We start from the raw sequence: 14,114 nt of genomic DNA, 5'->3' as shown, positions 1-14,114 counted from the left end.
GATGATTTAAATAGTATGTCAGAGTAGTCATTTGGTTTTAAATGGGTTTCATTCATGCTAAGTATTTGGGAGTTTAACAGACCATCTCTTGGTTTCTGTTAGTATATAAACCAGAGAACTTCATTTGTCGTGCGAAAGGTAAGCTGAACCATCCTGAGGTTCATTAAAGTCTCATACTGTGTCTTAAGTGTAAAATCTTGAATCTTTGAACAAAGCTTTCACGTGTCCACATCTCTGAATTCTCTGTCCGATAGAAGAAAACAATCAAAGTGAGTTGAGGGCCGTTCAAGACAGAGGATCACGTGAAGAGCTTTCCTTCTGGCAAATCTGGCAACAAATTGCAAATGACTTAACCAGATGCCAAGACTCCATGATAAATAGTTGTCAGTTCCGCAAACAAGGTGATTCCCCCTGCCAGATTGGGGCAGGACTCTGTTCAAATTTCTGAAGATGAGAACCATATATTAAATGATAAAGCAGGTGATCCCAGTAGTACTGGAAATCCAAGGTTTGCAACTTTGAGAGCCCAGGATTCTTGGAGGAAAACTTCCTTGGCTGAGTCACAGAATTATCAGAATAGACACCAGCAAATTTCCATGAAAAATAAACTGTCAGTGTAAAGAGGATGTTGACACCATCAGTTGGATTTCACATCACCTTGATGCTCATGGAGTACACAAGGGTCAAAAATCTTACGGCTACTGTGATTATAGAAAAGATAGCACGAGGGTTTCAACACTGGATCAGAATACCATGATTCACACAGGACAAAAACCTTACCAGTGTAATGAATGTAAAGAAACCTTCACCGATCTCTCCACCTTTGATCTTCACCAGCAATTACACTCAAAAGAGAAGTCTCACGTGCAGTGAGTGTGGAAAAGGCTTCCATTACAGCTCGGTTCTTCATATTCATCAGAGAGTTCACGTGGGAGGAAAACACAGTGAGTGTGATGAGTGTGGCAAGGAGTTCAGTCAGAGCTCACAGCTGCAGACTCCTCAGAAAGTCCACACTGTAGAGAAACCATTCAAATGTGGGGAATGTGGGAAAGGCTTCAGTCGTAGGTCAGCACTTACTATTCATTGTAAAGTCCACACGGGAGAGAAACCTTATAATTGTGAGGAGTGTGGGAGGGCCTTCAGTCAGGCCTCTCACCTTCAGGACCATCAGAGAGTCCACACTGGGGAGAAACCATTCAAATGTGACACATGTGATAAGAGCTTCAGTCGGAATTCACACCTTCAGTCCCATCAGAGAGTCCATACGGGAGAGAAACCGTACAAATGTGAGGAGTGTGGGAAGGGCTTCATTTGTATCTCAAATCTATACATTCATCAGAGGGTCCACACAGGAGAAAAACCCTACAAATGTGAGGAATGTGGGAAAGGCTTTAGTCGGCCTTCAAGTCTTCAGGCCCATCAGGGAGTCCACACTGGAGAGAAATCATACATATGTAATGTGTGTGGTAAAGGCTTTACTCTGAGTTCAAACCTTCAGGCACATCAAAGAGTCCATACAGGAGAGAAACCATACAAATGTAATGAGTGTGGGAAGAGCTTCAGGAGGAACTCCCATTATCAAGTTCATCTGGTTGTCCACACAGGGGAGAAGCCTTATAAATGTGAGGTATGTGGGAAGGGCTTCAGTCAGAGTTCATATCTTCAAATCCATCAGAAGGCCCACAGTGTAGAGAAACCTTACAAGTGTGAGGAGTGTGGGCAGGGCTTCAGTCAGAGTTCACGACTTCAGATCCACCAGCTGATCCATACCGGTGAGAAACCATACAAATGTGAAGAGTGTGGGAAGGGATTCAGTCGTAGAGCAGATCTTAAAATTCATTGCAGAATCCACACCGGAGAGAAACCGTATAATTGTGAGGAGTGTGGGAAAGTCTTCAGGCAGGCCTCAAATCTTCTGGCCCATGAGAGAGTCCACAGCAGAGAAAAACCATTCAAACGTGAAGAGTGTGGGAAGAGCTTTGGTCGGAGTTCACACCTTCAAGCCCATCAAAAAAGTCCACACTGGAGAAAAGCCATACAAATGTGAGGAGTGTGGGAGGGGCTTCAAGTGGAGCCTGAACCTCGACATGCATCAGAGGGTCCACACAGGAGAGAAACCATATAAGTGTGGGGAGTATGGGAAGCACTTCATTCAGGCCTCAAGTCTTCAGTGGAGAGAAGCCGTACAGATGTGACAGATGCAGTAAGGTCTTCAGTCGGCCTTCACAGCGACAGTCTCATCAAAGAGTGCACACAGGGGAGAAGCCTTACAAGTGTGAGACCTGTGGTAAGAGCTTCAGTTGGCGCTCCAATCTAACAGTTCATCACAGAATCCATGCTGCTGATAAATCCTATAAAAGTGATAGGAGGGCTTCCCTGGTGGCGCAGTGGTTGAGAGTCCGCCTGCCAATGCAGGGGACACGGGTTCCTGCCCCGGTCCGGGAAGATCCCACATGCCGCGGAGCGGCTGGGCCCGTGAGCCATGGCCGCTGAGCCTGCGCGTCCGGAGCCTGTGCTCCGCAATGGGAGAGGCCACAACAGTGAGAGGCCCGCGTACCACAAAAAAAAAAAAAAAAAAAAAAAAAAAAAGTGATAGGAGTGGTAAGACCATCAGAGAGCCCACACACGAAAAAAGTTCCATAAAATGATTAAAACAAAAACAAAAACAACTCAGGTGTCATGTGAATTCTTCCAGTCATCAAGTTCAAAAGAAAAAAAAATCATTTGTTTCATTAAAGTCGGTGTTTCAGCCATAGCTCAACATGTCCCAGTAGTCAGGAGGCCACACGGCAGAGAACTCTGGTAAATGGTGTAGTAAATTTGAACTTTGACCTCTATTAAATATTAGGGGAGAAGCCTTAGTGTGAGTTTTAGCAGGCCTTGTACAAAAGTATGATGAACATGCCAAAATTTATGCCCATTACAACGTAAATTCCACGAATGCAGCGACGTTTGTTCTGAATCTACAGTCTGAACATTGTCAGCTACTTTGTAGGTGCTCGATATTTGTTCAGTTAATGAATGAGGAAAAACTTTTTGAAAATTATGTTGCAGTCCCCTCCAAAATTTTATAAAAATTTGTATTCAGAGCAGTTAACCTAAATCTGGCCTTAAAAGTAATTCAGGGAGACAAAAATTTGAAGTGTTAGAAAACCACTCAGTATTGCAATTTGTAATATTAATGTGGCATCGTCCTGTTATGATGAGCTCCATTTGTCTCCCCCCAGCCTCGCTTCAAGTTGGATCTTATCTTGGGCTTTGTCTATCTAATATTCTGTGAATCTTATACAGTACAAATTTGGTTATTTTTTGTGACAGTATAGACTTACTGAAAATGGATTGTTCATCTTGCAATACAGAAAACATACTGTTGACCCTTTTTTCAAGAATGTCAAGGCAGAGGTTTAAGTGTCAGAAAGAGTTACTAATGACAGTGACAGAGGACAAACATTTCTTAGTAAATGAACTGATCGTTGGTTTCTTCTTCACCACATTTCCGTCTAGGTTTTGATGTGATTGTCTCCCAAGGGTTTTAGCATTACTTTCATCAAGACTTCTTAAGTAGAGAAAAGAGGCTGTTTGAAGTAGATTACTTTTGTCAAGTTCTCTATCTCCTTACTCCTCTCTGGCCTGAGATAAAAAGAAAAAAATTATTTGTTGAAATTTGGTAATTTCATCAAACATATTTATTCAATGACTGACTTGCACACTTTTTCCTAGCGGTGGATTGAAAAATTGATTTTCAAAGTGAAGTTGCTGAGTACATATCAAAGCATAGAACGTGCGTCCCTTTGATATAGAAATCACAGAATAGGACCTTATAATTAGAAAATTCAAATAGAAAAGGTGAGTAGCATGTCAATGTTACTAAATTTTGTAAAAGTGAAATATTCAATAGGAATGTCTTTATATTTTAAGATACTTATATAATAACAGGTCTGTTAAAATGATGGCTTAAACTTAATGACAGAAGCATGTAACAGTTTAATGTATTTTAGGTAGGTACATCACATACCTTAATCAAACATGTACGTGTGTGTGTTAATGCATCCTATCATCTGTAAAGGGATATTCACCCTTATGTAAACAGTGGCAAGATTTTCAGGGATTTTTTCCACATTTAACTTCCATATTTAAAATTTTTCATTGAGCATCAATTTTCCAGTAAAATACTGTTATTTTTATAGTAACATAGGTAGTAAAATAATGTAAAATATAATATTAAAAATTACTAAGAACATATTAATCCCTCACAGTAAGAAATCCTATCATCATGAGGTATACATATATATGGCCAAAATTAAGGAATAGACCTCTAGAAATCAGTTATAAAAAGAAAAAATGTATATGGTTATTCAAAGATACAGAATATTAGTCAGTGTAACGGTATATTTATAATTAATGCATTTGAAGTTTAGGATAAATCCATGCAGCCCAGAATATTCTGTTTTAATTCCAACAGTAGAAATTTACACATCCTAGTTCTCCTCATCAGGCTTCCTTACTGGGTGAATGGATGGATAGCTCGGGGTACCGGCTTGTCCTTTCAAGTGCTTGGTCTGACTGGAGAAGTAGCTGGGTCGTTCCAGACACTATGACACAGAGAACCATTAGCTGTGGGAAAAAAGGAATTTACCCCCCAAAAAACTTTTTAAAATTGTTTACAAAGTAACAGTGATTGGGCAAATCCTGAAGATAGAGAGTGGAAATAGGTAAGTTTTAGAGGTAAAATTTATCAACGATTCCCTAAGGAAAAATGTGCATAGGGAAGAAACCTAGAATGATGGGAACAAGTTGTTAAGGAGGAGGTTTGCATACCATTTCCTACTTCTTAGTCATTTCACTGATGTTTAACACTTACTTGGTTAAAGGGCTTTACTCAGCAAAAGATGTATTTAATGTGAGAGGCAGGTTTCCAAGATTGGTTTCCTAGACCACACCTTCACATGTGTATGTAAAGTCCATGCTACCTCAAATTGCATTGCATTAGATGTCAGAAATCCTAGGGCTTTCTTGTTTGGTTTGGTTTGGTAGATATCAAACCACCAACTCTCAAGGTAATTTGTAGTTTAGTGAGTTAAGTCAAGGGCTGGAAAACTACCTCCTGTGAGCCCAACCTGGCTCATTGCCTTTAAAGCTTTATTGGAACATAAAAGCTCTTTATTGGCCCATCCATTTATTTACCATCTTTGAGTGTTTTCCATTGTGCTGACTGACAGTGTTCAGTGGTTGTGACGAGCACTGATGGCCCACAAAACCTAAAATATTTACTTTCTGGCCCTTCAGAGAAAAAGTCTGTTGATCCCTGTGGTAAGCCCAAAAGGTTTGTCTCTGTAAGTGAAAGACCACAAGTAGAGCAGAACTTAGACTTGGTTCAGTGAGGATTCCAGAGAGGTTTCCTTTTTGATTCTCATATCTGCCCTTCTGGTTGACCTCGTTCTTTAGTTTGGTTCAAAGACAGTGGTAGCAACTAGGGACTACCTGTTTCTTTCTTCACATTCAATGAAAGAACTGCTCTTCCATTCTTAGTGTTGAGTAGTTCACAACTCACTCCCAGTGCATGGCTTCCTCTAACCTTGACTCCCATCTATGCTAAAGACTAAATCTTTAGCTTTGTATCCAGTTCCATTGGCCTTTGTAGGGCCTTCAGTTTCAACTCCCAGTTGATAGCTTGAGCTCGAAATCTATTTTTACCGTTGGGGATTTTCTGTCTTAGCTTTGAGCTTGGCTACATAGCAACACTTTGGGGGACTTGTTATAATCAGCATTTCTATCTTTCTTTCCTTCCTTTTTATTTATTTATTTTTTTAAGGGGATCCAAAGTCAAATTCAGTCAGTGGCTGAATGACAACACATTGATTCACAACCTTGTAGATTGTCTTATGTCATAGGGCATCAGTGGGAAGGAGTAGAATCCTGGAAATTTGAGGTGGAAATATATGGGCAGATTCCAACAAAGCTGAGGCCTGTGACCTCTGACCTGTGACCTCTTAGTTGAGCCTGCTGTGCTATTAGAAGGAAGTCTGCCTCTACTCTGAGATAGTTTCCTTGCAGGGGTCTGTGGATCCTCAAGACTTGCCTCCACTACCTCTCGTTTTTCCAGACCTAGTAATCAGACTAGAGTCCTTGAAATGGGGACGGGAGCAGGGAAGGGGTGGGTACCCACCGGGTATAAAGGATGACCATGAGGAGACACTATCTGCTAAAATAAGGAATTTTATAATTTATATCAATAGAAACCTGAGAAATAATGTGTGTGGATTTTGTAGGTATTGAAGCAGGTGGGAGTAATGTAATATTGGGTTAGGCTGGATTTGTTGATACGAGTGCATTCAACACCCATTCCAGACTCAGCGTGTTAGCTTGGCTACCTGGGAATGCCTTCAACAGTTTGCTCAAATGACTGAAACCTGTACCCAAAGTTAGCGTATGCTAAAGTCAAAATGCCAGGACTTGCTAAGTATGTTGTAGCAAAATTTCTTGACGTTGGCATGACTGACATTTTGAACTGGATAGCTCTTTGTTGTTGGGAGCTGTCCTGTGCAATGTAAGATGGGTCAGTGGCACATACTCTTCCCTGCCACCCTAGTTGTAACAATAAAAAGTGCCTTGAGGGCTTCCCTGGTGGCGCAGTGATTGAGAGTCCGCCTGCCGATGCAGGGGACACGGGTTTGTGCCCCGGTCCGGGAAGATCCCACATGCCAGGGGGCAGCTGGGCCCGTGAGCCATGGCCGCTGAGCCTGCGCGTCCGGAGCCTGTGCTCAGCAACGGGAGAGGCCACAACAGTGAGAGGCCCGCGTACTGCAAAAAAAAAAAAAAAAAAAGTGCCTTGATACATCCGTGTGCACCAGCCACGTGGGGCTCATTCATAACACAGCTCCTTAAAGAAAAAAGTCTCAAGGGGCTTCCCTGGTGGCGCAGTGGTTGAGAGTCCGCCTGCCGATGCAGGGGACATGGGTTCGTGCCAGGGCCCGGGAAGATCCCACATGCCGTGGAGCGGCTAGGCCCGTGAGCCACGGCCACTGAGCCTGTGCGTCCGGAGCTTGTGCTCCACAACGGGAGAGGCCACAAGAGTGAGAGGCCCGCGTACCACAAAAAAAAAAAAAAAAAAAAAGTCTCAAGACACTGCCACATATTTCCTGGGAGGGGGGACCAAAAGTGTCCCCAGCTGAGAACCACCACTGTAGAAGGTTTACAAAGGCATAGGAATGCCAGACCACTGGAGTGGATTTATCACATAAGATCTGCTCACCCAAACCCCCTATGTGCCCTGGGAGGGCTCAGAGGACACTTCCTTTGCCAGAGGTTTAAGAAACGTATTGGTGAGGGGAGCGTTAGCAGTCTTGGAATGCTCTGTAGCTGCTCTTCTCTGCAGGCCAGGAATGAGAGGGAAATTATGTCATCATAATGGACTCCCTAAATTCCGTGAGGCTAATGGGATCGTGGGGCATCATCGGTCAAGTGGAAACACTTCATTGGCAGAGATAAAGTGAGCGTGTTTTTCACGATGAACAGCAAAATGAAAGGGCTCATTAAAATGCTTTGATACACAGAGATTTTTTATATTTGCTCATGTGCTATCTCTAGGGCTGAAATAAATGGGAAGTCTACTAATAGCCTACTTGATTTGAATCAGGAGAAAAGCTCTAGGTCTGATGAACATGTCTGACCGGAATCAACATGGGAGTTGTGCTCCCTCAGCCAATTCGATAACATGAGTCAGTTCCCATTTCCAGAGCATCTTGAATGAAGGGCAGGCCGGGTCCCCTTGAGGGAGGATATACCCTGGTTTACTACCAACTATCCCGAGGGTCCTTTCTTCTCCCTGGAAGGGATAAAGCAAATGAGGTGGAACAGGAAGAGACAAGCAGCACTCCAAGCTCTGCTAGTCAGGGTTACCCTCCAGCGTCGCCTTAAAGCTCAGAGCCACACACACCACAGGGAGCTTGGCTCCAGATCAGCGACCACGCAACGGAGGTTCTGGAACATTTCCATATCTCGGGGGACCTCATTTCCACGTGACTCTCTTTCATATTCCCCTTTGTCACAGAAGGCTAGGTCCAGTGGTCCAGGTGAGATCTCGGCTCAGGCCCAAGGCTCTCAGACCTCAAAGTTCTGGTCCTGCAAGGGCCCCTGTCCTCTCTTGAGACCACTTCTGGCTCTCTCTGCCGAGAAGGAGCTGCTGGCAGTACGTCCTCTAAGAGTTGAGGTCCATCGTGCAGACCCTGAGAAAATTCCTAGGAAAAGGCTCCACCTTCTTGTTGACGTCAACAGAGGTCAACGCCTTTGGTAGTGCTGGGTGTGTCCCATCGGATGCCACTGCAGAGCCATTAGGTCAACCAGCACATGTGTGCGGCCCCTTCCCTTAGACTCCTCTGGGCCCTCGTGACATAGGCTCAGAAGACTGCCAGCCTCAAGCCTTACCTCTTCCAAGGGACGGCCACACCGTCTTCCAGGATCTTCTGTCCCATGAATCTCAGTTGCTGTTTGCAACTCAAAGGAGAGAAAAGAGCCTGCCTGCGGGGTCTCTTCGGGATGGGACCTTCTACCTCCTCCTCCTCGTCCTCCTCCTCCTCCTCATCCTCCTCGTCCTCCTCGTCCTCCTCGGGGTGATCTCGGATTCCACATTGCCCATCAGCTGGGCCATGGTGAGATGAAAGACACGGCAGCTGAAGCCCTCCAGGACGCCGCCCTTCACGTGCTGCTGAAGGATCTCCAAGGTGGGGAAGACCCGGCAGCAGGCAATGCACCTGAAGCCGGTCTCCATGGTCACCATCCAGTCCGGTGTCTTGGCCCTGGGTCTCTCCTCGACGGCAGGTGACCCTGATGGGCTGCCTGGCTCTGCCCTTTCCTCATACTCTTTCTCCTCCCCAGCGGGCTCACTGTCAGACAGGAGGTTTTCGGTGGACACATCAGAGGGGCACGTGCCTACTGTGCACGCATCCTCAGGAAGGGTCACTTCTTCTATCCTCAGCTGCTTTTCAGGCAACTCCAAGGGTTTCTTTGTCTTCCAGGAGACAGCTACACCCTTATTCACTTGTACCTGCATGTAGTATATTTTCATGCCCCTTTCCTCTTTATCTGGGTGCAGATCGTTCTTACAGGGTGAAGAGGGTGAGGAGGAGACACAGTGTAATGGGGGAGCGGTCTCCCCTTTTTCCTGAACCTGGGCTAGGGGTGCGGTAGGCTGGGCAGTGTCTCGATGTGATCTCCGGATTCCTGAAAAAGGAAATTAAAAACATAATAACATGCATGGGCCATGCCGGAAGCTGAGGGAGCAGGTGTGGTAGACGAGAGAGGGACGTTTGCATGACGTAGCTCTGTCGTGAGCTTGGTGTCTGTTGGCCGTAGGAGGCAGTGGTGTATCTGGTGTCATCTGTGCGCTTTTCATCTGCGGGTTGGGGGATACTGGAGCAGTGTCTGTATACACGGGTCTGGAGTACAGTGGTGAGGACTGTGGTATGTGAGGGATGCGGCTGCATGCGTGTATGACGAGGAGTGTGAGTTTGGGAATATCAGTGGTGCATTCCTTGTGGAATGGGGCTGTGGTGCAGGAGGAGAGTACTGTGGATCACGTGCTTAGGGTTCATGTGTGCACTGAGAAGGGCTGTGCCTGGAGGGCGCATGTGTGTGTGAGCTGTGTGGACCTGAGCTGGATGGTACTGCTCTCAGGCTGGAGGTATATGATGCAGAACTCTGTCCTTCTCTGGAAGCAAAGGCAAAGAGAAACCCTACATTTTCCTCTGAAGATGCTTAATCTGGTCCCTCTTCCCTCCACCTCAAGCCCAGACCTTTCCGGCCCCTGCTCCTGGACTTCCCCACCATGGTAGTACCAGGATTCACACCCGCCCCCCACCCCTGACTCAGCTGGGATCCACGCCCTCAGAACAGCTCAGCCATCCTGCCCAGGCTCTTCCACAGAGCCCTCATCACCTCTGATGACCCTGGGTTTCCTCTCAGCCTCGCTGGGATCTGTGTGCCTCCTGCCTCACAGCCAAGCACCCCCTCACCTGAGGAGCCCCGCGCCCTTACCGGCGTGAATGAGCTTGCGCGGAGAAGAAGCACAGGAGAAGTGTTTAGGGGCAGAGGAGACCTCCCCTGCCCCTGGGCTGCAGCCTTGGGCCACCACAGTGGATCCAAGCCGAGGGGGATCCTCTTGTGACTTCGAGATTCCTGAGGGAGGAATGAAAGGCTCAGGGTGGGTTCATCAGTCCTCTGTCCACAAATACTTACTGAGTGTGTGACACGTGTCAGGTGCAGTGAATACACACAGATGAGAGTGTGGTTCCCAGTGGATCCTGCAGTATTTAATTCCAATCAGTACTTACTCTGTCACTGTCTTGTTGGTACTGTAGGCCTCGTTGGTGACTGTGAGTATGTGGGAAGAGTGAGTGATGTGTATCAGTTAAGTCTGTGGTAAGTGTGGGGTTGGCATGGGGAGAACAGTGCAGATGTGTCTTATCTGTGTCTGTGGCCTTTGTGTGCATGGTTTCTGTTCACAAGTCAGGAATTCTGGGACATGTAACTTTTCCTCATTACATGGTGTGGCTTGTATTTATGGTGTGTGTTCATTCATTCATTCACCAAGATTGAGTAAGCAGCTACTCCTGTGTATCTGGCACTCTTCCATTGTTCTAGTCTCTGGTAATGCTGCACATTCTAGTAGTGGAAGACACAGACTAAACAAAAATACAATAAATATATAAAACCTGAGCTGGTGGTAAGTATATAAGGGTTGCCAGACTAAGGGAAGAAAAATACAGGGCACCCAGTTAAATTTCAGTTTCAGATAAACCCAGAATAATTTTTTAGTGTAAGTATTCCCATGCAGTATTTGGCCTGACTTAGTTTTAATGTAAGTATGGCCCATACAATATGTGGGACATACTGATACTGAAAAATTACTTGTTCTTTATCTGGAATTCAAATTGAACTGGATAGCCCATATTTTCTCTGGCAACCCTGACATGGGTTAGTGAGACTGTGGTTTACTGTGGTTTGTAGAAAGCGGGTCTGGCATTACTCAAGAATGTGTTATAAGTGTGGTGTGTATGACTCGTGACTGGTTCTTATAGAGGTATTTAGCGATGGCTGAAGTTAGCTGTGTTTGTGCGAGAGTTGAGGAGATACATATATATATAGAGTGTGTGTGTGTGTCCTATGTATATAGTGTGTGTGTCTATATACATATTTCATCTCCAGTGTTTGGTGTTGGAAGACAGGATTGTGGTACAGGTGGGTTGTATGAGAACGTAGTACAGGAGGGATGCGTGTATATACCTCCATGTGCTGTGTGTGGTTTACTAAGGAAGTTATATGTGGGGAGTGTGATATTTTTGCTGTATCAGAGTGTACATGGGTGTATGAGTTACTGTCTCATAAAACACCCCTAACAAGAATTCTGTATACACTCTTACGTACACCGAGTGTCAGCCAGGTCCAGGCAGGGTGACAAGAACTTTACCACGCAGACTTTATATCTGATAAGCACTCTACCCCCATTCATCCTGCTCATCTCTGCACTACCACAAACACACACGCACACACAGGAACTTAGAGCAAAATATTCTGAATGGTCAGGGGCAGTCATTGCCTTCCCCAGCCTGTCCCAGCCACTGCCTGAAAATCTGCCTGCTGTCTAGACCTCCATTCCAGGGCCCATCCTACAGTCTACAGGGCCCTGGGCCTGGTAGGAGCTACTGGGCTCTAATCTGGGCCAGAGGCCTCTAGCTGGAGCTCTGGGGTGACCACCCCTCTCCCAGGGCAAGCTACTCGCCTACATTTAATGCACGCAGGCACCCCGTGGCCCGTGGCTCTCAGAGCTCCCCGCAGGACCCTGAGGCCATTTCTCACCCCTGCCCACGCGGTCTCAGTCTCTGGAAAACCCTTCCCTTCCCTTGATCACCTTTGGGAAATTCTTCCTGTTGAAGGAATAAAACCTCCTTGCTTTCAATATGACACCATCCCTGGACAAACAAATCTTCTTTCGAAGTGCATTCCACTTGTCAAGATATTTTTCAACAGGGCCTTCAACTCATGGGGCTTCTCTTTCCACTTTGGTAAAAGAGGCCAAGCAACTCATGGGTCTCTCTCAGCATCCTTGCATCCTTCACATCCCACACCTCATGACCCCAGGGAAAGATCCAAGAGCATAAGAGAGAAATCGGGGACTGAGAAAAGCTGCACCTCTAGGTCTGTGCAAGCAGGATGCAGCCTGCTGTGAGTGCGACAAAGCTCCAGGCCCGGCAGCCTCAGGACAGAGTCCCCAGACCAGCGGAGCTGACCTCCCATCTCCCAGGGGCATCTGGCCGTTTTGTGTCTCACATCACAGGGACCCTCCGGATGGATACGGCAGCATCAGTGAGAGGAGGTCTCTCGCTCCCTGCTTCACAGGTGACACGTTCTCAGTCCCCCCCATCCAAGAGAAGGTTTAGTTTGGCAGAAACCCATGTGCCCCAGCAAGTTGCCCCCCACATACCTCCTCCGTTCTCGGCAGTTTCCTGGGACTCTTCATTTTCCAGATGTTTCCTCTTTTGTCGCCGTTTCATGGTACCAACTAGAAGTCTCCCTTAGAAGATGCCTCAAGAGATGTCCAACTCCTCCTCTTCCCTACAGGTTGGCCCTTCTTGGCTCTTGGGCAATCCGTTGAAATGATTCAATACAAACAAAAATAGTCAAGTCTCCTAAATGGCTGAAAAACTTGTACCACTTAGTGAACCAGTAGTACTGCCTAGTGCTCACCAGGGCTGTTAAGTTTACAAGGTTGCCAGGCGCACAGCAGGATTCTGTGACCTCAATGATGACATCACAGCATTCCGTGGACCAAGTTCAGCACAGTCTCTGCAATAGCACAGGCCCCGTTTTCAAGAACAATTCCTGTTTCCCAGCCGAAGCTTTCCCGTGAAAGGGAAAGGTTCATACCATATCTATTATAAGTTGTATCATACCATATCTACTATAAAATGAACATTTTGATTGGAGATCTTTTAATATCTTTTATATAGAGATTTAATATGAATATTTTAAATGGTCTCCAGTTTCCCTTTGGATTATTGACATTTTAAACTCTGCACTTCAATTTTCCCTCAATACGTGTAATTTTGTCACGGCTATTTCTGTACTTAAAGATGAGGAACTATATAATTGATTTCTTCGTTTTTTCCCCATCTCTTTCCAAGGTACTGAATTTGATTGTGTCTTACGAATGAGTGAAAAATACTAGTCTTTGAGTCAGGACATTGGGCCCTTTACCAAGTAACTCAACCTGTCTGGGCTTCATCTTCTGTCTGTGCGATCGAGAGGCTTTGCCTAGTTGACTTTTCAAATGCTGTGTTTCTTTGATTCACTCTCACGTACTGATCTGCTACTTAGGAAGAGGGCCTGTTCTCGTAAAGTAAGAACAGTCATTTTCTAATCCTTGGCTTGGGCGGAGTTTAAGTGGTCGTAGTCAGTTTGTCAGTTTTATTTACTTTTACGTATGCTTAGTTCTAAATAATTTATATGGCTCTTGTGACAATTTTTAGATCTTCTTTTTTTCTTATTTTCTTTTACAGTTTCTAATTTGCTATCGCCAGTATAGAGGAGCGTGATTGACTTTTAAAATTTATTGATCTTGTATGTGTGTGCCTTGTTGAACCGTCTTATTAGTTCCTGCTAGTTTATCTGTGGGTTCTTTTGGGTTTCCTAGATAAATGAACATATTAAATGTAAATAATGTGTTCATTGGATAAAGTTTATTTTCTTGCATCTATATATATAGGAGCAATATGTTGAATTGATTTAAATATTTAAATACTTACATACCTGTTATCACAATCTAAGATTCTTTATCTTATTTTCTTTCAATCAATATTATGTTTTCAAGATTTATTCACATAAGTCCATATAGTTCTAGGTCTTTTATTTTTGACTGTTTGATATTATTTCATCACATTCGTATAGCATCATTTATTTTCCATTCAAGCATTATTGGACAATTGGATTCTTTCCCTCCCTTCTGTAGAACAAGCAATGTTTCCTAGAATATCCCTGAAGATGTCTGACAGTCGAGAAGGGCCAGGCTGCCCGAAGGTTCCTACTTGCTTTTAGCCACCTTTCAACAGGCCATCTCCAGC

General features: G+C 45.1%; 2 protein-coding genes and 1 pseudogene across 2 annotated transcripts in view; 2 read left to right on the top strand and 1 right to left on the bottom strand.

Moving 5' to 3' along the window:
- Positions 1-14,114, top strand: part of LOC132502212 (zinc finger protein 234-like) — a 258,802-nt gene that overhangs the window by 8,191 nt on the left and 236,497 nt on the right.
- On the top strand, positions 519-7,772 carry LOC132502104 (zinc finger protein 226-like). The gene is given in 5 exon segments (XM_060117909.1): positions 519-863; positions 865-2,011; positions 2,013-2,161; positions 2,163-2,379; positions 7,737-7,772. Coding segments are annotated over 5 exon segments (1,659 nt in total). The 5' UTR covers positions 519-753.
- LOC132502103 (protein FAM170A-like) lies at positions 7,801-12,563 on the bottom strand (annotated as a pseudogene).

This window comes from Mesoplodon densirostris, chromosome 14 (genome assembly GCF_025265405.1).
Source record: "Mesoplodon densirostris isolate mMesDen1 chromosome 14, mMesDen1 primary haplotype, whole genome shotgun sequence".
Lineage (NCBI taxonomy): Eukaryota > Metazoa > Chordata > Mammalia > Artiodactyla > Ziphiidae > Mesoplodon > Mesoplodon densirostris.
The sequence above is the reverse complement of the archived record's forward strand: the minus strand, read 5'-3'. Positions and strand labels throughout refer to the sequence as shown.